At 37.9% G+C, this 25,808-nt stretch overlaps 1 protein-coding gene across 14 annotated transcripts in view; it reads right to left on the bottom strand.

The window, feature by feature from the left end:
- Window positions 1–251: 251 nt before the first annotated feature.
- TAB3 (TGF-beta activated kinase 1 (MAP3K7) binding protein 3) overlaps window positions 252–25,808 on the bottom strand; it is a 95,259-nt gene continuing 69,702 nt past the window's right edge. For 6 of the 14 annotated variants that reach the window (XM_055564268.1, XM_055564266.1, XM_055564269.1 and 3 more), the window contains 4 exons: window positions 21,994–22,087; window positions 18,540–18,623; window positions 12,617–12,718; window positions 252–3,859 (listed from right to left, as the gene is read on the bottom strand). In XM_055564268.1, the coding sequence (XP_055420243.1) occupies window positions 3,711–3,859; window positions 12,617–12,718; window positions 18,540–18,623; window positions 21,994–22,087 (429 nt within the window). In that variant the 3' untranslated portion in view covers window positions 252–3,710. Of the gene's footprint in view, window positions 3,860–8,156; window positions 9,171–10,517; window positions 10,555–11,527; window positions 12,351–12,606; window positions 12,719–12,863; window positions 15,674–18,539; window positions 18,624–21,993; window positions 22,088–25,808 lie in introns of those variants that run through there. The other 8 variants (XM_055564275.1, XM_055564272.1, XM_055564276.1 and 5 more) reach the window with 8 other exon arrangements.

The following is a 25,808-nucleotide window of genomic DNA, read 5'->3' as shown; positions in this document are numbered from 1 at the left end:
ATTGGGTGTCATTATAAATAAGAATTCAGAATTGTTCAGTCTCAAAGCAACATTTCATGGCTTTAGAAATTAAAATGAGTCGTCATTCTGTTAATCTCTGAATGCTCAAGCCGTGCAAAACCTACTTGTATTAAATATTTGGGGATGCAAATAATACAGGAAAAAAAATACATGTCTGGTGAATGTGGAATCATCAGAATTACCTTTTACAATAAGACAATACTGTTAATTCTTTCAAAAAGATACAGTAGTGGTGCAACAGACAGTGCCAAATTTATTGATTTTAAAGTTACATTTCAGTTGTCATTTTTCTCTACAGATATACAGATACACACTGTAACAACTCATTCAAAGTCTGAAGAGTGATTACAATATTCAAATAAATCAATTTAAACTATAAGGGGACATCTTCACATTCCAGGGTACATCATTGATATTTTTGAAGGACAATTTTTCTAGGCCTTATATTCTTGCTTTTTGTTTATACTGTCAAAAACATTAGTTACCTTTTAAAATACTATATAAAGTTCAGTTGCCACAGAAAGTTGGAATATGAACCTTAGATAACCGGGACAAAGCAATGTCAAAATTTAAGGAAACATTGATTTCTTATAATAATTATAAGTACTCAAGTTGAGACCAGCTCTTTAAAAATTATTAAACTGCTCATCACACTCCCATTTTTTCAGGGAAATAAACAAATTAGCAACACTTTCCCCACCATCATTAATCTGCTCTAAAACTACCTTTATTACAATGAATTTCTTTTGTTTAGAACACCACGCCTCTAACTCTCTCAAACAAGGTCATTATTTGAAACATTTTACAAGCCTTAGAAAATTTCTGGCTCCTCTTTTGCCACTTTAAACTTTTAAGACCTACCTCAAAATGTAAGGGGCGATGTACTTGGACAAAATGACAAATGTGCTTTCAAAAAACTCAGTTTACAAAACAGTGAAATAATGTAAAATGTATAGTCAGGTCTATGTTACCAGATACTTCAGACTGGTTGTAATTTAAGAAAACACCTTTTTACTGGGAACAAGAAGTGCACCAACTGATCCAAAAAGCATAGGCACCTCAGCAGCCAGATCCTTCTTAAAAGGCATCTTTAAAGGTGACAGAATTCTTGTTCAAACTGGTCACAAGCCAGAAGTAGTCTATATATGGGACACAGTTAAATATATCAAATGTATCGGTGTCAAGTAATTTTGCTAATTTTAAAAACTGACTACAGCCTATGTTGGTGTATGAAACATGTGCAGAACCAGAAATGGAACGTATACAAAACTCCCTTAAACATCAATCTCTGATGCCTCAAACCCCACCCTCTACACCTATCAAATAAGACTGGTATCTCATTTTTCCTGGCAGGTGAAAACAATAATTTACTAGATAGATCACCAAGGGACTGGAACCATGCATCTACTGTGTGATAACAGTTCAATAACCTGGATGTATGTTCATGCAATAGTTTTAAAGTCATCTACATGGTTTTAATAAAGCATCAAACTGTTTTCATACATGCTACCTTCACCCTCAACTGACAACTGCCAAGTTAACTGCTGCCACTTCAGCACATCACTAAGAATACTGGGTAAACCTTTAGCTAGAACATCAAGCAATATATGTATTTTTACCCTATATTGTTACTTAATACCAAGTGGGGTTTACCATCTCTAAAGAGATATGAAACCATACAAAGGCAAAGGCATTGGCATTATTACAGAACAGTAGGACTGATAGACTTACTGGAGACTGACAGACACCAGTGCTACAAAAGCTTTTAGAGAATAAGTGCTATTTTCAGGTCAACGCTTTTAAGCCCGTCTGCTTTCTCACCTTTATTTTCACAGTTTTGCCACAGTTGTTATATGAGAGATGTTTTATCAGTGTAATTACATAGCCACGCTGACTCTGTGAGACAAGTAGATATTTTCAGGACATTGTCCACGTATGAAAAAAATGTTTTCAGAGCTGCAGGTACAGTGTGAAATTGTGATTTTGATGGAAAGCTATGATAAGTTATTATGCCTTTGGTTTCATTATGCTATTAAGTGCAGCTTGTTTTTCCAGATCTGCCAGAGATTACTGCTAAATTAGCATATAATGACAGCTTGAAGCGAGCGTGCGTGCCTGTGTGTGAGTGAAAGAGAAGGGGGACAGCTGGTATGGGAGAGCAGATACTCCTCAGGTGATAACCTGAGGTAAAATCCTTTAGGATTAGGAAACTTACCAATTTTATTGCTGTTTACATGTACCCAAATAAGGGGAGATTCCAAAATCCAATTCTGAGCTTGGAAGAAACGTCAACCGCCCTAATTCAGTGTCCTATTAATAATTTTCTGGTGGTGCACTTTAGTGAATCAAATGATTTTATATCTCTTCAGTTATTTATACCCTAAGTTTCTAATTTCATAAATAAAGAGTGCTTTAGTATCATCTGAACAAACTTAGTATCATCTCTGAATACAGTATGGTAAAAATTAAGTTCTAAATTTCAAAGTCCTTTGTATTCACCTTTCTCCTAATCTTATTTCTTGCCTAGCCTTTTCTTCCTCCCCAAATAGCACAGTGTGCAACTTTATGATATTGGCTAACTATAATTTTCCTCACATTGATTTGTTAACATATGTGCAAATACATCTTTATTGAACAAGTAATAGTAATTTTTTTCAGCTAGATTAGGATTATGGCACAAGTATTCTCTGTGCTGTAAACATCATGAACTCATCACAAAATTGGAAGGCGGGGCGGCTCTATGGACTGCAAACGTTTCTTATAGAACCACAGCTGAGCTCAAGATTCCAAGTGGATTTTGGAATGGATTTACATTCGGCATACATTCACTATGCTATTGGCAAAGCGCAGTTTTACGAGAAGGTCATTCATAAAATCAGAATTTATAAGGACTTGTTGGTTATTTTAAAAACCAGTGGCCTAATAAAAGCATGCAGTAACTTAAAAAATCTATCTATTCTGCGGCATAATTAGGTCTTAGTTACCAGTGTTGATATAGCTTGATGAATCATTGTACAAGCAAAAGGAATATTATCACCTCTGATTGTACTTTCAAACAAAGGGCATGATATGCCGAATTCCTGACTGCTACAAGTCACATTTTAAAACATCTTGTTTCTGTGTTTGAAATTACCCCTGAAAAAAGCAGCAATTACAAATACCCTTATTGTTTTGCCCCCCACCAAAAACATCCTCTGAGTGCTTTTCCCATCCTTTTCCTCAGTAGGAAGCAACAGGAAGAAGCCTGGGGAGCCTGGGTTTTCCAGAGATCTGTGACCAGGTAAGTCTGCTCTGGCAATTCACAGTTTGTCTGCATAAACTGTAACATGTTACACCAAGATTCAAAGTTCTAGTTTATAAAATAAGGGTCACTCAGCAGTAACTTGAATGATTGGGGTTTCACAGAAGAGCTCTTGACTTCTCTGTGTACATTCTTTTAGGAGTGAATCCTTTCCCCATTTCAAGTATCCCTTTCTATCTCTAACTGCACTGAGTTAAGACACGGGGGGATAAACCTTCCCCATTTTTCCTTTATTGAGCACAAGTGGCTACAGTGTCCTTCTCCCCACCCCCCACCCCATGTCGTCTGAAATGAAAAGGCCGGGTAGATGAACAGATTCCCCAGGTTTCCTTTTCTTCTAACGGGTGCTCAAAGTTACACTCTCAACCTAGTGCAGACTCTTGGGAATTCAAGTGTACCGTGGCATCTCACACTGCTCACAGCGATTTAGTGCGGGGTGGTTCAGAAAGGTGCAGCTATCACAATTCCACGGAGCCCCTTCATAGTCTTCATCTCGCGGTTGTGTCCGAGGACTCTGTTTGGAGCTACCTGGGTGCTCTAAGAGAAGTTAGGAATGAGAGAGAGAAAACAGAAAATAGACTGAATTTTTTTTTTCGAAGTATAATCCAAATGGAAATTGAAAATTACCCCCCAACAAAAGCAAGGGAAAAGGTTTTGTGAAACGAGAAAGCCAAGTTGTTGGCACAGCTGCTAGAAATGCAGAACCAAACAGTAAGTTTAGGATACACAATCTAATTTGTTCTCAACAATTTATTTTATTCCTCTAAGTAGCTAGAAGTCCAGCACAGACTACCTTCCAAGTTTATTGTCTCTAGTGGACAGTTATGCTCTATTCCAGTCAAATGGAAAAATGTTATACAGCATGTTAAATTCTACCTTCTAAGTTCTCCCTCACCACCTCAGCCTGCCAGTGACTCCCACCACCCACAGTAGTAGCCATACTATATCAAACATCTCATAAAATCTGTGCCTTCTTCCTTGAGACTTTCAGCTCCAAAATATTCATGTTTTTAATAATGGTTTGTCAATGGTGTGACAGTTCATAAAAGTTTCTCCCAGAAAGGTTAAAACAGAAATATAAAAGACTGTCATTTTTCATGAAGCTAAATTCATTCAATATGACTTTTATCCTCAGTTCTTCCCTGCCTTTTGTCAATAAATTGAAAGATCTTTCAGATGTGAGTTATTAAACATGTCTATACCTGGCAATATAAAATGCTGGCAGCCTTATGGTGGTCCTCAGGATTTACAAAAAACTTAAAATTTATATTACTCCTAGGTCCTCATTCTCTCTGGCCTTGTACTCAAAAAGGTTCTTTGCTTTTAGAGTTGCCTTCCATGAACAGTACCTACTGAAAGTGGGGTTAGGGACTAGCAGGCTCCCAAGTTCCTGCTGGAAAATCACCCTGGAATCTGAACAAGGTCAGCAGGCTGGGGAAATCTACCCATACACCTAGAAATCCTCACTAAAAACTGCAAATGGAATTAAGATCTAAGGTAAGTAGCCTTCCTAAGCAGGTGACAAAAGAAACTGAGATCTGGGGAAGCTTTAATCAGTTACTATCTGGGGTTAAGCACACTCTCCATTGGAAATGTGCTTTATCAGTTGGTCTTTAATGAAAAATCGCTGTGTGACTATTCCCCAAGAGGTAACGAGAACTGAGTTTTAGACCCTGAACCTTTTTGCAGGTATAGTAAGGCTGAGGCTCAATCAGGAAGGTGTTCTCAACCTCCCAGTAGAACAGAAAAACACTGGCTTTTCCAGCCTATTCCTGACTATAAAAAGGAGATGGGTTTGTTGACTCTGGCTTCAACTGTTGCTTTTAACTACCCATTAGCATCCACCTTGTATCTTTTAGCTTGATGAAGTAATTGTTGTATTTTATGGCATGCCCCCTAAATAGAAAATTATTTTCTGCCTGTTTGGGCTTCCTCCTTCCCCTTTAGCATGTACTGTCCATTTGTATCAACCCAATCTCCTTAGGAGATAGCATTCCTTAATCTTGTAAAGGGTCAGGATGACCCACTCCTCACTTTGTACATGCAGTTCTGGATTGTATAAACTGTTTACACATCATCTGAAGTATAATCCTTCGTCTAAAACTTGCAGAACTGTACTTGGACTTCTAAGTCCTCACAGCTTTCTGTCTCCCAGGTTATAATCCTCAGGTGGGTTCAAATAAAATTTTCCATTTCTTTCTCAGATCAACTACTGATTTTTTCATTGATATATGCATAGTGAAGCTGGCAGGATATCAGATACACCCATGAGGACAGCTAGAGTCTACCCCAAATCAGCACTCGATACCAGCATGGACCCATTAAGCCCCACCAGCTTCTTGGTACCTCTTAGGTGTTTCAGTGAGTTCTTCTGGTATCTGGATCTTATTGCCTTGATAATCCTAAAAATTTTATTTGAGCTGTTTTTATTTAAGACTTGGACTCTTTTAAGAGTCCCACATGCATTTCCTACACAAGGATGGAGGGGATCTTGGGCAGGAGACACAGGGAAACACAGGTGGTTGTGTTTTTGGTAAACTGGCCTAAATTAAAAAAAAAAAAAAAGTTGCTATATGGCTGGAAAAAAACTTCTGGTAGTAAAACAGAGACTGCATTAGTTAGCTCCTAAGAACACAGGACATTTGCTTCTTTCAGCCACGTGGTGTTCTCGGGTGACTGACAACCTAGCGTTAGTGTCTGAAGATCAATCCTTGTGACTGGCAGTGGTGGTGCAGCAGGGGAACTCCACTATAACCGTAAATTAAATACTGCTCTTCTAAGGATGCACACAGTAAGGATAAATCATCCAGTGCTCGAATGACCCAAAGGCATAGTAGACTGTCAGAGGAAGAAACTGAGCCAAGGGCAAATCTTTGGGGAACTACAGTGAGAAGCAGCATCTATCTGATCCACCACAGAGTCCTCAGAAAGTTCAGATTATATGCATATTGAAATTCGACCACTAAATCAATACTGGGAAACTGTGCCTCAGGCCCAACAGCTTCCAGGTGGACAGCAACCTATTGGGATACCAGCTGGGTTTCTGTATGCTTACAAGTACTTACATAATTAGGAATTAAAGGAAATCCCACCCTGGAATGGCCAAGGTGGGATTCTTGGGCACTCCAAAACTGCACTGAGAGAAAGCCTAGCAGAATAGGCTTGTCATGTCACTCTCTCCTGGATCCCTTTACTGGAAATAAAAGTGATGAGAGTCGTTCTCTTTTCTAAACTGAGGTTAGCAGGAGAAAATATAGGGCTAGCTCCTTGTATCCTTTAAGTTGGTAAGTCTTCTAAATTGTTAACATTTTAGAAAGCTCTCATCCTGAAATACTGTATTAATAGCTATTTAATTGGTATTCAGAAGCCCCCAAAGGCTTCAAAACTCCCCAAATAACCTCAATGAAAGGTACCTAAACAAAAACTTTATAAGCTGACATAATTATGTTCTCCTCTGTCCTTTGAGTCCTTGTATTCTAGTGATTCTCTGAGTTACCCTTCCACTCTGAAGAGAGTACTAAATGGTTATTAGAAATGAGACCACCTAAGACTGTATGTAAGCATCTTCAGGTCAAAGGCTGAACTGAGTGCTCTAGGTAAAGAATTTCTTAAACCCAGGGTGGACCCTCAAAAGTTTTTGTGAACAGATAATCAAGATGGGAGGCCACTTCTGACTAAACTGATATGTATCTGATATTCAGAGCCTGACTGGATTTTTTTTTGGCTTCTCCCCAAACTAAATGGGGCTTTCTCAGGTGGCTGAGTAGCAAAGAATCTGTCTGCCAATGCAGGAGACACAAGAGATATGGGTTTGATCCCTGGGTCGGGAAGATCTCCTGGAGAAGGAAATGGCAACCAGCTCCAGTATTCTTGTATGAGAAATCCCATGGACAGAAGAGCTGGGTGGGCTACAGTCCATGGAGCTGCAGAGAGTCAGACATGATTGAATGAATGGGCATGCACGTATGCACACACTAAGTTAAACAAGGAAATGAGAAACATTCTACCAAAGGTGGATGGGCGTATCAGTCCTTTGATGTCATTAAGGTGGCCATGCATTCCTTTGAGAAATTAAAAAGAGCTGTGCTTGTTTTACAAAACAAGTTTTTACAGAACCAGAGGTGTGGCTCCAGAACAGTCCAAAGCCCACAATCCTTTAACATGCCCCAAATCTCTTCTATCTTAAGAGGCTTGTGTTAAAAAAAAAAAAAAAAGAAAGAAAGAAAGAAACTGGGTTATCGTATATGTCCAGTTTGTCATGCCAGCATTTCCTGATTGGCAAACCAGTTCATAATTACTTGTTTCTAAAGTTTTTGCTAGAAACAGTGGAAACAGTGTCAGACTTTATTTTTTTGGGCTCCAAAATCACTGCAGATGGTGACTGAAGCCATGAAATTAAAAGACGCTTACTCCTTGGAAGGAAAGTTATGACCAACCTAGATAGCATATTGAAAAGCAGAGACATTACTTTGCCAACAAAGGTCCGTCTAGTCAAGGCTATGGTTTTTCCAGTGGTCATGTATGGATGTGAGAGTTGGACTGTGAAGGAGGCTGAGTGCTGAAGAATTGATGCTTTTGAACTGTGGTGTTGGAGAAGACTTTTGAGAGTCCCTTGGACTGCAAGGAGATCCAACCAGTCCATTCTGAAGGAGATCAGCCCTGGGTGTTCTTTGGAAGGAAGGATGCTAAGGCTGAAACTCCAGTACTTTGGCCACCTCGTGTGAAGAGCTGACTCATTGGAAAAGACTCTGATGCTGGGAGGGATTGGGGGCAGGAGAAGGGGACGACAGAGGACGAGATGGCTGGATGGCATTACTGACTCAATGGACGTGAGTTTGAGTGAACTCCGGGAGTTGGTGATGGACAGGGAAGCCTGGTGTGCTGCAATTCATGGGGTCATAAAGAGTCAGACACGACTGAGCGCCTGAACTGAACTGAAGGTTTCTAATAAGGAAAACATCTTTGTATGCAAGGAAGAAAAAGGTATAAGAAATGAAAATGTGTTTTGTTAATGGAATGGGAAGTAATTTTGTCATAAAGCTGGTTATTTCTAAATGGGAAAGAAAATAAGGAACAAATTAATATGAATATAGAAAGTTGAAGAGAAAAGAATCTTAAGCATGGAATTCTATGGGTGGTCAGGACTAAGTAAATTTGAGTATACAAATTTTAATATTAAAGGGAAAAATGGTACAAAACCTGAATTTGGTTTTCAAAATTTTCTTCTAATATTAATCTGCTTCTGATAACATACTGTAAAATTCCTTTACATTTTAAGCAATCTGTTATACCTTTCTGTATTTGGTTTTGAAACCTTTTATTGTCATTTTGACTAAGGGAAAATAAGTATTGCTTCACAGTAATCGTGAAGCACAATCACGAACTACTCATGATCCTGTTTGTGACTAAGTGCTTTGAGACCTTAATATTTTTGACAAAATTACTTAAGATCACATTCTAAGTGAAACTCTTTTGACTTCTTAGATAACTCTGAGGTTTTTTCCAAAGGGCCCCTGGAACACCTCAAGAGAAATGTTTCCTCTACTTATCAAAGAAGAGATAATAAATTAATTAGGCTTATCTGCTATGTTAAATTACATGGGAAGCATGGTCAAATGGTGACAAATCTTCTTAGGTTATATTATATGGGTAGATGTAGAAATTATATTGAGCTCCTAAAAACCTGGTACATGGTACACACTAACAAAATGTTATCAGTCATAATTATCATAAATCGTGGTATGCCACAGAAATAGGAAAATTTTTGTTCATTTGCATTGTAGTCAGATCTTTTAAAGATGCCTTCTTAAGTCCTGTAGAGACCTTTACTACTTTATTCTGATGATTTCTGCAAAAAAAAAAAAAGCTTCATCTTCAAGAAGATACAGAAAAAGGACTTTCTAATTGCTATAGATAGGTTTCTAATAACTTTCAGATCATACCACTGAAGTGGGTAAGAAATTAAAAGAATGACAAGCTTGATGGCTTCTTAAATCTGATTAACAGAATAACAAGATCAAAGATTAGTCACATAGGACTCAGTGAATTGATGAATATAAGTATTTTTCCCTCTGAAATATTTTGGGTTTGAACTTGTATTTTCCATATATATAAGGAAACCCTTCCCTTCAAGCTAATTATGACTTTCAAGCAAGTTTACTGAAGCCAGACTTATTTTGCAAATCTTAATTTGGCGATATTCTATACAAATGAGGGTAATTTTAGAGGGAAAAATTCTACTAAGGACATTATGTTCTCATGTTGTCTTTAAGGTTTTTGTATTTATTGCCCAAGACTAATTACTGTAAAGGTTGTTTCAGTAATCTATCTTTGGATGAAGATCAAATGCCCCATGACCTGCAACAAGGAGAGTGTGCATACTGGAAAATACATTAGACAAAGGATTCTTTATAGCCACACTGGAAGGGGCTGTATCAGGCTCTGCAACTCCTACTTCTGATATCCCAAATGGATGAAGACCAGTGCTACCAGATCATCAGGTTGAGGAGAAGACACGCAGGAAGTAGACAGTTGATCCAAGATGCTGGGCCGGGCCAGTATGCCAATTAATTTAATAATTGTTCATATGTTTGCTCATGAACCCAATGGTGTTCCTCCTTATAACTGTGCTTTGACCTCAAATGGATGAACGGTCCTCAGTACTTTCTCAAAGACTCTCTCCCAGATTATAATTCTCAGGTTAGCTCAAATAAAATTTTTCATTTCTTCTGCAGATCAACTATTTTTTTTTTTTGCATCGACAGGCTCACGACTCCTAAAGATGTAAGTGTAATAGTTGTATCTTTTGTCTTATATGGAGGAATAAAAGCCACTTCTGTTGAAACTTCTGTTTGAGGAAAAATGTGCTGTATACCATTTCCATAAAAGGTCCTCTCTTGAATAGTAGTCTTTATGCTTTTCTAGGGGGCAGGCAACTTATTTTGTGAAGAAGAATTTATGGGTTTAACATCTGAACTTTTCTGACTATGATAAACTGTTATATTCCATCTTTCTGTGCTAACTCCAAACACAGCTTTCAGTTTTAGATTGTGGCAATGCAAATGTTTAATATGTAAAGGTTTTTCAAACTCCTTTTTTCTAACCTACAGAAATAACTGGAAAATCTTTTAAACTAACTAATCTAGGGTACCTGGGGCTCTCTTCACTGTTTTGACTGTAGGGGAGAAAAATTCTTTTTCCTCTACCTTTCTCAGTTCTTGGCTGAGACACCCCTGCAATAAAAGATTAAAGTTTATTAACATGTATACTCCTGTATACATGAGTGATACCCAGGAAAACTGAGTAACTTGCTGGGATGGCTGAAATCTTAGCATCTTCAGCTAAGACAGAAGAGATTGGAGTGTGTATGGGAGTTTACCAGGAAAAGCAGAGTAAATAAGCACAAGGTTTGTTACGCAGATTTAAGTCAGTGCCTTCTCCATTGATGCTCTTGTCATTTAGAGTCACAAGAGAGACACAGAAGGAGACTGCCTTTATAAATGTAAATGTCCCTTACAAAAGGGTATAACTAATATTCTGTTTTCTGAGCTTTCTAGTATCTGCAGTTGCTCAGAATAATCCTAATGCCAAAGAGGCATATTTTGGGATGGCATGTTCTGTTACTCTTCAATACTATAACAATGTAATTTGGAACAGCAAGTCATGCAGAAGTAACTAATCAAAAAATATGTAAAAGGCATCTAAGAATTATTGTTGGTCCTAAAAAAAAGACACTGCTCATTTCATCATAGGGTGCGTGCTTGTGTGCTAAGTCACTTAAGTTGTGTCCGACTCTCTGTGACCCTAGGGACTGTAACTCGCTAGGCTCCTCTGTCCATGGAATTCTCCAGGCAAGAATCCTGGAGTGGGTTCCTGGAGTGCCATGCCTTAAATCTCCTTCAAGCGATCTTCCTGACCCCGGGATCAAACCAGTGTCTCTTGGGTCTCCTGCATTGCAGGTGGGTTCCTTACCACTAGCACCACATTCCCTGGTGGCTCAGATGGTAAAGAATCCATTTGCAATGCAGGAGACCCAGGTTTGATCCCTGGGTCGGGAAGACACCCTGGGGAAGGGAATAGGTTCCCGCTCCAGTATTCTTGCCTGGAGGGCTACAGTCAGTCCACGGGGTCACAAAGAGTCGGACACTGCTGAGCAACTAACAGTCATTGTCGGGAAACTGCTTAAATAAAAGCATGTAAAATCCCAAAGACGTTTGCTTTCATTAGATTTAAGGTGTGAAATGTTTTATGTAATATTAAAAAGCAAAGATGTCTCATGCCTCGTGGAAAACAAAACATCTAAAGAATATGCATATTTATATACAAATAAGAACTGAACGTTTCCTTTAAGACTATTTTTAAATGGATTAAACTTAATTGGCCAATTTTTCATAAAAATGACTGTCTTACAAATGTCAAAAGTTAGCAACTTACAGGTTAATCCATATTGTTATATAATAATGGGAACATAGAAACTGATCAAAAGGATACAACTCAAACTGTAAAAAATTCTCAACATTTTCTATAGTTTTACAGATAACCTCATAGAAAAGTTATTTTTCAAATAACTGGAAATATGCCAAGTAGGCAAAGAAAGGATTTGTTCTGTAATTATATGAAGTACAATGTAGTTTCATGCTTGGTTTGTTCCTATGGTGGAGACCTTTTTACCTAGTTATATACTATTTCTGCATTAAGGGGAATTTAAGAAGTATCAAGTGTGGCCTTGTTTTCTGTGTTGAGTGTGTTAGTCACTCAGTCATATCCAACTCTTTGCAACCCCACGGATTAGGACCTGCCAGGCTTCTCCGTCTATGGAGTTCTCCAGGCCAGCATACTGGAGTGGATTGCCATTTCCTTCTCCAGGGGATCTTGCAGACCCAGGGATCAAACCTGGGTCTCCTGCATTGCAGGCAGACTCCATTGTCTGAGCCACCTGGGAAGACTAGACACTATTATTTTATAAGAATCTGTCCAATATGGTGGGCCACTAGCCACTTGATATGCAGTCACTCTGAATTGAGATGTGCTGTAAATAGAAAATATATACCAAATTTTGAAAAGTATGAAATAAGGTACAAAAAAACACTTCACTCTTATAAAACTTTAGCTAAGAGAAATTTTAAATCATGTATGTGGCTCTAATTCTGTTGCTACTGGACTGCACAGCTTTAGAAACTCAGTAAAGAGTAATGTCTAAAAGGAAAAAAAGGTTGACCTTTACTTATGATAACTCTACATGGGTTAACACATGTGTTTGGACACTGCACAAAGTCTAGACATACAAGTACAAACCATCTGCAGCTGCTGCCTGGGTGTCATGGACGTCCTCCTGTACTCTGGAGGTCACGCTAATTCTTCGGGCTTTCCTCTCAATTGTGCAGGGGTCTGATGAGTCTGCATGAGAAGAAGCAAAGCCAGGAAGAAGGGATCAAGCCGTTCATTAGAAGAGAGTGGACAGGCTCTCAAGAATCTTTCACAGGACACATGCAGTATTTATTCTTTGTTACTTGATGCTACCATTAGTTCTCCCAGGAAGGCAAGGGCTGTATTTAATACTGCTTTTACAACCTATCCAGAATGGCTCTTAAAAGTTTTTTCAACCTCTCTCATTACCTGGAATGCATGCCTGATTTCACCAATTTCCCAGGTTCGAGTGAGTTAGGGTACAAACTTAGTGCTAATAATTAAATGTCAGTATGAACACAAAATTTGGGACATTATACTTTAGCAATTCCCTGATTAACCAATAGTTACTAGAAAATTATGGGTTTAAACTCCACTATCCACATTAAAGGTAACAGTAGACTACAGCATTTTATAAAGAAAGAACCAAAATAGTACTTGAAAAATCAAAACCAACTGAAAGTAATATTATGTACTGGTAACACACACTCCCCAGTTGTTCATAAATTTCAGTTACCTATGTGTGCAAAAGTCCAGCAGCCCTCACAACACGGACTGCAGGCATACCCATTTCTGGCTAGAATACTGTTTCTATTAATTTTTAGGTAATTGGTAAGCAGTGTTTTGTATTAAGTGAAAACAGTAGAGTCTGGCTGCAATGTGGGAGACCTGGATTTGATCCCTGGGTTGGAAAGATCTCCTGGAGAAGGAAATGGCAACCCACTCCAGTATTCTTGCCTGGGAAATCCTGTGGTCAGTGCAGCCTGGTGGGCTACAGTTCATGGGATCACAAACAGTTGGACACGACTGAGAGACTAACACATACACAAAAGTCAAAAAAGGCAGACTTCATAGTATTTAACCTTAAGAAACAAACATTTAAAATTTTGTAATCCGCTCTGAGCCTATAAGCAGTCCTCTAGTTCAACCAACCTTTGGAGACCAGTGTTTCACAATGGTAAGTGTTGTGAAACAGAGTAAACATCTCCTTTAGGTGCTAAAGAATAAGTTCTATTTCTTAGATTTGTAACCCCTTTTATCACATACCTCCTTCTCACTGACTCTTACAACAACCCCATAAAGAAGCTAAATATTTGGACTGATGACCTCTATTGGTGTACAAAATGGATATAAACAAGGTCAGGTGGCCAAGACAATCAGAACCAGTGCTAAAGTTGTATGACAGTAAGGTCAGTGCCCTCTCCACTGTTAAGTCAAGGTGGGGGGAAACTTTCTCAATCAGCTGAAGAGCTTACACACACACACACATATGTTGCTTAACTGCCAAGTCTAGTCTAAAAAGGTTTCTGTGTCTTTCCTTCTTTCTCTTAAATTATCAAACTTATTCAGATAAACATCTATATTCCACTTGGATATTCTAAGTCTTGTGCATTTCCATATGAATTTCAGAATCAGATTAATGCATACCAAAAAAAGAAAAGTTACAGTTAAAATTGGTATTTCATCAGTATGAAAAGAATAGGTATCTGAACAATATTGATTTAAAAGAGACATGGTTTATGACTATTTAGGTATTGTTTGATTTCTTTTGGTAGTGTTTTATCATAGTCAATGTACATATCTCTGGTTAATTTATTAATAAGTGTCACTTATTAATTCTAATTGTCATTTCTGGGTAGCTCTAGATTTTCTTCACAAATAATCATGTCATCTGGAATGGCTGCTGAATTCTATCATCAGATGTTTTCTCCTGTATAATGAAATGATTGTATGCTTTTTTCCTTTACTTTCTGAACACTGCATTCTTGAGCTAAACCCAAGTTGGTCATGATGTATTATCTTTTTTTATATTGTTAATATTTTATTAATTTTTTTGGCTTTTATGTTCATGAGGATTTGATCTGTATTTTCTTTTTGGGAGTTAGGTAATGTGCATCATCAGGTTTTGGAATCAGAGTCCTACTGGTTTCATAAGAAAATTAGATGCTTTCCTTCCTTTTCTTTCCTCAGAGTTTGTATGATTGGTATTATCTCTTCATTAAATACTTGATTTCTATGGGGATCATTAGTGTAACCATCCAGTTTTGAAGTTTTCATTGTGGGGAAACTTTTGATAATGGATTCAATTTCTTTAATTACATACACAACTATTAACAGTTATTTCATCCTATCTTTTCATTTCTGATTTTGGTAATCTGGTTTTTTCCTGTTTTTTTATTCTTCAAAGATCAAATGTTTGGTTTTGATAACCTTCTCTGTTATTTTTGTGTCATCAGTGGTTCTTGTATTTTCTTTCTTCCACTTAACTTGGTTTCTTTTCTCGATTCTTAGGTAGAATTGTATGTCACTGATATTAGATCTCCTTGTCTTACATGAGCATTTAAAGCTATAAATTTCCTTCTATGTACTACTGTAAAGAATCAGGCCTTGCTCAAAGAGAGGTCTAGCTTTGTCCCTAGCTCCTGGAAGATTACCTCTAAACTCTTGAAATTTCCCAAGAGATAGAAGTATTTTTATTAAATATGGTAGGCCTTTCAAACCATAGAATTTATGGTAATAAGGTGGCTCACACTGGATATATCCCTTAAATAGGGAGATTCTTCCATGACAGCCCTTGAATCAATTCACTGGATTACCACTATAGACACAAATCTGGTACTTGGTAGTCATCCATTGAGATTCTTCTTCACACTGTTTTTAGACAGCAGGAGGCTATTTTAAATTCAGGTCAGCTGAAATATCCATAGTACTATTAAACAATGGAAAGAACATGTACTCCATTGCAACCTATAAATGAAATACTTAAAACACTTTGTTGCACACAAAGCTGTTCAACCAAAATTTAAGTACTGTAACACAGGTAACATTATTTGTGTAGAATTTTCAATTCTGCTTTAAGTTTTGAGATTATAAAATGTTACATCCTTAGGTAATGCATTTTCCAGTATCAATATTATGTCTTCATGATCAGTCTATCTTGAGTTGCTTAAAGCAAAAAGAGATTAAGCAAAAAAACATTAAGATATGAAATGCATAGTTCACGACATTCTTGAGAATTACTAGAATGGAGAAAAAATGATTAATTGGAAGTTCAGTATATCACACAGAAATGATTTAAGAATTATGCAAAAGTGACTCCTCCAAATCTTGGTTGTGTAGCATTTATTTTGCCCTTGATGAAGAGACACCTAGTGTCAACCTAATTGCTATGCCCACCTGTTAAATACACAAGGATTCTTTTGTCTCAATCCTAGAAATTGAAGAAAGTAGAGACAACCACTAGACCATTCAGGTATGACCTAAATCAAATCCCTTATGACTATACAGTGGAAGTGAGAAACAGATTTAAGGGACTAGTTCTGATAGACAGAGTGCCTGATAAACTATGGACGGAGGTTCGTGACATTGTACAGGAGACAGGGATCAAGACCATCCCCATGGAAAAGAAATGCAAAAAGGCAAAATGGCTGTCTGAGGAGGCCTTACAAATAGCTGTGAAAAGAAGAGAAGTGAAAAGCAAAGGAGAAAAGGAAAGATATAAGCCTCTGAACGCAGAGTTCCAAAGAATAGCAAGGAGAGATAAGAAAGCCTTCCTCAGCGATCAATGTGAAGAAATAGAGGAAAACAACAGAATGGAAAAGACTAGAGATCTCTTCAAGAAAATTAGAGAGACCAAGGGAACATTTCATGCAAATATGGGCTCGATAAAGGACAGAAATGGTAGGGACCTAACAAAAACAGAAGATATTAAGAAGAGGTGGCAGGAATACACAGAAGAACTGTACAAAAAAGATCTTCATGACCAAGATAATCATGATGGTGTGATCACTCACCTAAAGCAGGACATCCTGGAATGTGAAGTCAAGTGGGCCTTAGGAAGCATCACTATGAACAAAGCTAGTGGAGGTGATGGAATTCCTATTTCAAATGACCTACTCCAAATCCTGAAAGATGATGCTGTGAAAGTGCTGCACTCAGTATGCCAGCAAATTTGGAAAACTCAGCAGTGGCCACAGGGCTGGAAAAGTCAGTTTTCATTCCAATCTCAAAGAAAGGCAGTGCCACAGAATGCTCAAACTACCATACAATTGCACTCATCTCACATGCTAGTAAAGTGATGCTTAAAATTCTCCAAGCCAGGCTTCAGCAATACGTGAACGAACTTCCAGGTGTTCAAGCTGGATTTAGAAAAGGCAGAGGAACCAGAGATCAAATTGCCAACATCCGCTGGATCATGGAAAAAGCAAGAGAGTTCCAGAAAAACATCTATTTCTGCTTTATTGACTATGCCAAAGCCTTTGATTGTGTGGATCACAGTAAACTGTGGAAAATTCTGAAGGAGATGGGCATACCAGACTACCTGACCTGCCTCTTGAGAAACCTGTATGCAGGTTTCAGGAAGCAACAGTTAGAAATGGACACGGAACAACAGAAGGGTTCCAAATAGGAAAGGGAGTACATTAAGGCTGTATACTGTCACCTTGCTTATTTAACTTATATGCAGAGTACATCATGAGAAATGCTGGGCTGGAGGAAGCACAAGCTGGAACCAAGATTGCTGGGAGAAATTATCAATAACCTCAGATCTGCAGATAGTGCTGCTGCTAAGTCGCTTCAGTCGTGTCAGAATCTGTGTGACCCCACAGACATCAGCCCACCAGGTTCTGCCATCCCTGGGACTCTCCAGGCAAGAACACTGGAGTGGGTTGCCATTTCCTTCTCCAATGCATGAAAGTGAAAAGTGAAAGTGAAGTCGCTCAGTCGTGTCTAACTCTTTGTGACCCCATGGACTGCAGCCTACCAGGCTCCTCCGTCCATGGGATTTTCCAGGCAAGAGTACTAGAGTGGGTTGCCATTGCCTTCTCCGAGGTATGCAGATGACACCACCATTATGGCAGAAAGCGAAGAAGAACTAAAGAGCCTCTTGATGAAAGTGAAAGAGGAGAGTGAAAAAGCTGGCTTAAAGCTCAACATTCGGAAAACTAAGATCATGGCATCCAGTCCCATCACTTCATGGCAAATAGATGGGGAAACAATGGCTGACTTTATTTTTCTGGGCTCCAAAATCACTGCAGATGGTGACTGCAGCCATGAAATTAAAAGACATTTGCTCCTTGGAAGAAAAGCTGTGACCAACCTAGACAGCATATTAAAAAGCAGAGACGTTACTTTGCCAACAAAGGTCCATCTAGTCAAGGCTATGGTTTTTCCAGTGGTCATGTATGGATGTAAGAGTTGGGCCATAAAGAAAGCTGAGCACTGAAGAATTGATGCTTTTGAACTGTGGTGTTGGAGAAGACTCTTGAGAGTCCCTTGGATGGCAAGGAGATCCAACCAGTCCATCCTAAAGGAGATCAGTCCTGAATATTCATTGGAAGGACTGATGCTGAAGCTGAAACTCCAATACTCTGGCCACTTGATGCGAACAGCTGACTCATTGGAAAAGACCCTGATGCTGGGAAAGACTGAGGGCAGGAGAAGAAGGGGACAAAAGAGGATGAGACGGTTGGACGGCATCACCAACTCAATGGACGTGGGTTTGGGTGGATTCCGGGAGTTTGTGATGGACAGGGAGGCCTGGTGTGCTGTGGTTCATGGGGTTGCAAAGAGTCGGGCACGACTGAGTGAACTGAACTGAAAGCTATTTAAAAAAAATAAATTATATATTCCATTTTAGTTACCCTTGACAATAACTCTCAGAGTGAGTTTTGTAGTTTTTTAGAAAGTACAGTTTATCAATAGCATAACATTTAAAATGCTATCTCTAATTAAATTTCTTTAGCTTTTTAGATGAACTCCAAAATGGTTTTCACATGCATTTCTGTGATGTCTGTGACATTTTGCTACTCACCTTTTTTAGGTGGCTTGGGTGGTACAACTGGACCAGGTTCTATGTTGTCATAAAAGTTATTCATAGCTTTTGGATCAAAGTTTCCTATAAAGAAAATAAAATCAGTAGGCATTTAGGGGTCTTTCTCCTGTTATATGCATTTTTTTGTTAGGGAAAATATAGGAGGAAAAAAAAATATGTAAAAAGGGGAGCTGGTTTTCCAGGAGTTTATAATTCATTATACTATCCTACTGTTCTCTCACTGAAAGCATTTAAGCATTGTCAGAAAGGACCCAAGTGTCCTTCTACAGTCTATCACGTAAAGGAACATTTTTTAACTATAAAGCTTATCTCTTTTCACAGGATTAAGTATGTGGCACAGCTAGGTAAATGAAGAAGAGAAATGAAAGGATGACTGAACTGATTCCCTGTTTGTTTTGATGTTAATAAACAAAACCATGACACAGCTTATGTTTATGTCTGTTGTATTTACCTTAAATTTTTATTCATTATAAATTCAGGTAAAGAAGAAGCTATACATATACATTGACAAAGATTATTGAAGTTGTTATGATATTAGCAGTTTAGGGATTCCAATCTTTAAGAAAAGGATAATCTTAAATGTTGCCTATGCTGTTGCTACTGCTAAGTCGCTTCAGTTGTGTCTGACTCTGCGTGACCCCATAGATGGCTGCCCACCAGGCTTCTCTGTCCCTGGGATTCTCCAGGCAAGAATACTGGAGTGGGTTGCCATTTCCTTCTCCGAACGTTGCCCATAGACTTATCAATAAAAAAAAATGATATGCTGTCAATTTCAGAATAATAGAACAATCTCATCTCTCTCATTTAAACTGTTTACTCCTTGATACAGTTTCTGTTTCAGCTTCTTTTCCTGACATGATTCCTCTAAGGTCGGTTTTGATCCAATGCCAGCTTTGGGTCCTATGTTCACATCTGTGAACTTGTCATTGCAACCTGCCAGTAGTTCTGCACAGTTCCAGTTAAGCTTTTAAACTGTATCCATGCTTATTCACAGAGGATGTTGTGTGGTACTGATAGCTTAAATACATTGAATCTCCTGAATTTTAAACCCTGTTATTTTCCCCAAGAAAGTTTTGCTCACCAAAAGTAAAAATAAAGCTGCCTTTTATCAAGTCATGTACTGATAACTATCAAATCCAAATGCTGCATGTCAGAAAATGTCTAGAATCTCTAGATGAAAAGTTAAGGTTGGAAACTCAGTACAAAATTTTCCAGAGAATGTAAGAATGGAACTTAGTATATATAAAGTAGATATATTTGGACCCCTTATGAAGGGAGATTAGAATCTGCCTACAATGCAACAGACCCAGATTCGACCCTTGGGTCGGGAAGACGCCCTGGAGAAGGAAATGGCAAGTCACTCCAGTATTCTTGCCTGGAGCGTTCCATGGACAGAGGAGCCTCGCAGGCTACAGTCCCTGAGGTCACACAGTCGGACACCACTGAGTGACTAATACAGCACCAAAAAGAGCTCTTTGTGGCCCACTGGAGACCAAAAACACAGGTAGGTCTTTGTTTATAAAACCTTAAGAACAGTTTTCCTTGCAGGTCCTATTATAGAAGTACTTTTATGCCATTTAGTTATGCTGTGTTTAATAATTTTCTGAAAACAAATCCCATGATGGCTCATGAAAGCCATAATGGTACTTAATTTATTTATTAGATCTTTTTATGGTTTAAGATGCTGTATATGTTATTTCTTCAATTTCTTGAGTTACAGCTGCTGCTTTCATTTCTAGATCCTATAAGGCCTTTACCAAAAATATCCTAATGCAATGTTTCAGGGATTCTTGTTTATCTTCAAAGAACACAGAAACAAAATAATGGATGCAACCTTCTAATATAGTAACAGTGGTTTGTATAATCTCCCATACAGTGTCTTTCACTGTTTACAGCTACTAGGCTGTAGAGTTCCCAGGATTCTGAAAATAAGGGTACTCAACCAGAGTGCCCAAGTTTCACATGGAAATGTGCTTCTGCCTACTGCACAAAGTTCCATATCTTTTTATTCTCCTGCCTCTACTGTGTAATCTTGCTTTAAAATGGTAATGGGGTACTTGAAAAGAGAGTAGAAGCTCTCTTAGCTGCCATAATTTAGAACAGTAAGTAATGTTGGGTTGGCTGACTCGCACACAGAATTGTTAACAATTAATTACACAGCAACCTTAAGGATAGAAAAATAGGATCAAAGCAATATTTCAATGTTAGACCAAGACCTTTTCTTTGTGTGTGTTGACCAGACTTCTATATTGTCTTTCAGAAATAAACTCTACCTGTAATGATGACCTAAAGTAGGGGTGAGCAAACTTTTACTGTAAAGGGCCAGACAATAAACATTTTAAGTTTTGTAGACCTGAAATACAGTTGTAATCCCTCAACTGTGGTGTTCAAACACAAAAGCAGGCTCAGGCAATATGTAGAGAAATGGGTGTGGCTATGTTCCACTGAAACTATTTACAAAAACAGAGAGCAGGCTAGTTTGCTGTACCGCGATCTATAATTTCCTGTTTTCATTTTAGAATGCAGCAAAAAAGATATTTTAAGAACAGTTAATTTGAGACTGGAATCCTATTAGATGTTTATGATCTTCCTTCATAGCCCTTTTCAGTTGTTTTAACTATATCTAATTCACACTCTCTCTGTTTTTGTAGTGTCTGCCCTTGAGTCTTTATAAAGCATCTGCTTATCGTTTTAATAGAAAAAGCAGCATTTCTTACATCCATATCCATTTTAAAAACATTATGCCAGTTACCATCCTTTTGTAATCTAAGCAGGTTTGAGAACAGGCACAACTGTCTGTTGGTAAGCAGACAATTCAACTGATGGGAGCAATAGTACGTGGACTTGCCAGAATGCAGCTTCATGGCTGGATATTTTAGAGAGGAAAATGAAGCATATCTCTAACCTGGTGAGCTGAGTAAATCAAAGTGAACTCAGGGAGCTTTTACTGTAGTAGACTTCAATAAGAAAGCCACAAAAATAAAATCTCTAAGATACAGTTGAATGTTTTCATGTTACAGATAACAAAGAAAACGGAATACAGATTTTCCTTTTAAACTGAGTAATCTGATGTTCTGAGTTGGGATCCCTGTTTGCACAGACATCTTAGATGACTATCACATAAATCTACTGTGTTTTAGAAATAAAACCCAACAGTTTATGAAACAGTCTATGACTAAAAGATGATAAATATAGAGTGCCACCATCAAACAGTCTAAACGGTAAGAACTTAATGATGAAGCTGTATAAGTAAAATTATTTTTGATCACCCAAATCTGATCTGACTGTGGGGTGAGGGATGTCTATACCAGGACTGTGGTCTTGTAAAAGGTAGTTTTTACCCATTAGATCTGTAAAACCAAAATGATTGCTATTGAAGCAGCATAACACACGACAGTATTACTTATGGTTTACCAAATAATCAAGTCTATACCTCTAGATTGAAGGAGGTCGACTTCTTTCAGTGTACAGTCAACATTTATCTGGAGTTGTCTGTTCATGCTTCTCAATCTTGTCATTTCCTCAGGCTAGTAAGAAAGGACCCAAAATAGCAATTGTGGGAAAGTCATTATCAAGCCCAACATTTAAGAACTAGTATTCATGTTAACTGTTCTGATAGGTTATTACCAAGAAAATGGCCTTAATCCCTTAAAGGGCATGTTTAAGAAGGCTTTATACCTATGTTTTCCAAGGAATAGGTGAAATGGTGACATCAATATGGACACATAAAAACAAAATCCTCACATAATGTGGCGGGGCTATCATACTACACTATGTTCTCTCATACAAATACTACCATATATTAATCACAGAGCATTGAGAATATATTCTTTCTACATTTGCATGGTAAGGGAAACTAAGCAACAACCTTGTAAACAAGCAGTTTCCATGATTTTAGTCTTGTCAAGGCTGGTAAAAATTACAGTGGAACTTCTTTTAATGAATAGTTACTAACTGTCAGGCACTATGTTCGCCAGAAGTCTCTCACTCTTGCCTCAACATTATCTTCCCAGGTAAGTACTGATATCACCCCCAGGGTATATATGATGAAGCTGAGGCACAAACAGGTTATATAATTTTCCCAAGGTTCTTAAAAACTCGTAATGGGCAGATCCAGGATTTATATAGAAGTCTTCTTTAGAAACTTCTCTAGAAATCTTTGCATCTTCTGTTTTTCCTACATAAAAGAAAGCTAGTAACCTAGTGCATGGAAATTGCAGGAACAAATAGATTCCATTCTCCCCCCAAGTCTGTTTCTTTCTGACTTGACATGACCTTGAGACACTGAAATGTGAAGAGAGCCCTATTCTTCGATTAGGTAAAGCTTTTTGGAAGCCTCTACTTCCCCCAAAGTTCTGAATGTCTTTACTATTCACATATATGTACAGTAAAAAATGAAGTTACGAGTTTAGACTCTAGAGGTAATGAAGCTTTCAGCACAGTACAGCTAGGAAACCACTTACTAAGGTGACTGTAACTACATGAAGTAAAAGATAAATATCTGCTATCACAGGAAGACAGAAGAAAATCATCTTCTGCTAAACATGGTGTTTTACTAAAAAGCTAAATATAAAAGTGAAGGAAAATCTAGGAAATGGGTTAATTCCGAATGATGCAAGATACTATCCTGTTAGGATATCTCAGAATATCAGGGAATGTCCATTAAATTAGGTGGTGTCAAAAGTTTTAAAAAAGTAATGTAACAGGCAGTCTATAATAAGTGCAGCAATCCCTTCGAATGATAGGGGAACAAAAACATCATTGAGAAATACTTATCATGGATTGCTCTTCTCATTCCTGTGTTAACATGTGAAATAAATGCTTACATCTTGTCTATATTAACTATTAAAAGTATAAAACACATCTGAGCATTGTAGTAAAGCACTTGTTCAAGGGTTTCAAAAAGTGATGCTGTCTTCCCAGGAATATATGAAAGAATCTAGTCTTTGCTTTGTAGAATTTTGGAGAAAGTCAAGTACCTAAAGGAGCAAATCCTTCTAACATATTTGCGGGCAGAGGGGGCTATTTCAGGCAGAGTGGTCTTGGACACTGAAGCTGTGTAATCAGGTATGGAAATAACTATAATAAACGTTATAGTCAAGAGGCCACTGCACATTTGCTAGTAACAACCAAAAGGCTCTTGTCAACATGCTCATTTTCAAAGACACCAGAACCCTTGGTACTCACTGAACTATGATTTTTTCTGTCAGATTCCTATGCCTCCTAACAGCTTTGGAGTGAGGGGACAATAGCTGTTTCTGGACCATTACTACTATTTGTAGGAAACTATACTGTATTTTCATGAAGGTGGGGTTTCAAGATGGGTTTGGTGTCATTTAACCTTGCTTGTTTGTAAAATTCCAGAATACTTAACATCTGACATTTCTAAGGAAAAAAATAGCTTGTTGTACAAAACGTGGCAGAAATACCTTAATTCACCTGTTCTATCAGTTGGAGAATATTTGTCAGAGAGAAGAAGTTCAAAGACCAGTGATGTTCTTTCATGGTTTTGCCTTGATTATGCATCCGGGACTGTGGGTGGGTTGATGCCACCACCCAATTAATCAGAAGACCAATGAAGAGGAAAAAACTTGTGGGATGGAGTAAGTGGAAGCGCTGATGAGTAAAATCTTGTTTATCCTTCAGGGTATAACTTAAATTTCCCCCTTCTCCATGCAGTTGTCACATCTTTGAACTCTACTAGGAAAAAGCTAACAGAGTTCTATCTCAGAACTCTCAAAGTAGTTAATATCATTACCATGTAGTTGGCCAGCACTATTGATTCACTGTGTTACATTAGCTTTTCTTCCCCCATGTACAGGTTCATGGATCTATGTATGTCTTTTTGCATACAGATGTGGTTAAGCGATGACATATCTCACAGCATTTAATAAAAGGCTTTGCAAACAACAGCCTGAGAGAAATGATGGCTATTAGGCATTTTTCAACTTCAGTCCTCCTTGGAAAGATTATTTTGCTGATCCTCTAAGTTTCTGCAACTGTACCTATAGTTGGTCACAAATATGCATTTCAGTTTGATGAGGCACATGGGTTTCTAACCAGGTGTTCATGCACTACTGGTTAAAGAAGCCATATAAGCATTAGCTATGAGCCTCTAGGAACAAAAAGGGAATTCTGACTAAATGCTTTGACATTTATATGTTATACAGGTTCCTAAAGTGAAAAGAAAATCAAATATTTTCAAAACATTTCAGATTTAAGCACATTTTTCCACTGTCTTGTAAATCAAAATTATGTAGTAAGAAGACTATTTGTTAAGCATTATATAAACTGTGTAATGTATATTATCTTAGGTTCTTCTGGATATGTAAAAAAATTCTATGAGATGGGTAGTCGTGGATATTGTAGAAGAGAGACCAAATATAAAGAAAGTAGCTTATCCAAGGAGGTATAAGTGAAATAGGAGAAGAGGGATTCAAAGTCACATGTGCACTGGGAGGGTTTTTTCATCATAAAATTGATTTTGAATTGAAGTATGATGAATCATGTTTGTAATCAAGTATCTCCTGTCTCCATAGAGGGAGTCTATAGAAGGATAATATATCAGGTTTGTAATCAATAGAACTGTCATCTTCTTTCCCTGTCTCCATAGAGGGTTTCTATAGAAGGGTAATGTATCAAGTTTGTAATCAATAAAAGGGTGTCATTTCCTGTTTTCCTGTCTCCATAGAGGGATTCTATACAAGGATAATGAATTAGGTGTGTAATAAATAAGTGTTATCTCCTGTCTCCTTTGTCTGTTCTTGACAGTCTCCTGTGACTCCTGTTTTCTGAATCGCCTGTCTACTGTTGCCTGTGCCTCCTGTCTTGTGTATCCTGTCTATATACACAGATTCTAGAGAAGGATACTAAATCAGGTTTGTAATCAATACGGCTCCTGTTACCTGTCTACAAAGAGGGATTCTATAGAAGGATAATGAATCAGGTTTCTAATAAATAAGTCTCCTATCTCCACAGAGGTATTCTATAGATGCACAATGAATCAGGTTTGTAATCAATAAAAGTGTCTCCTGTATCCTGTCTCCATAGAGGGATTCTAAGAAAGGAAAATGAATCAGATTTGTAATCAGTGAGTCTCCTCTCTTCTGTATCTATAGAGCATTTCTATAGCAGGATAATGAATGAGGTTTGTACACAATAAGCTTCCTGTCTCCATAGAGGGTTTCTACAGAAGGATAATGAATGAGGTTTGCAATCCCTAAGTCTCCTGTCTCCAGAGATGAATGC

The sequence above is a fragment of the Bubalus kerabau genome, chromosome X (assembly GCF_029407905.1).
Source record: "Bubalus kerabau isolate K-KA32 ecotype Philippines breed swamp buffalo chromosome X, PCC_UOA_SB_1v2, whole genome shotgun sequence".
NCBI classification, from domain to species: domain Eukaryota; kingdom Metazoa; phylum Chordata; class Mammalia; order Artiodactyla; family Bovidae; genus Bubalus; species Bubalus kerabau.
Note: the sequence above shows the minus strand (reverse complement) of the source record. Positions and strands in the feature narration are given on the sequence as shown.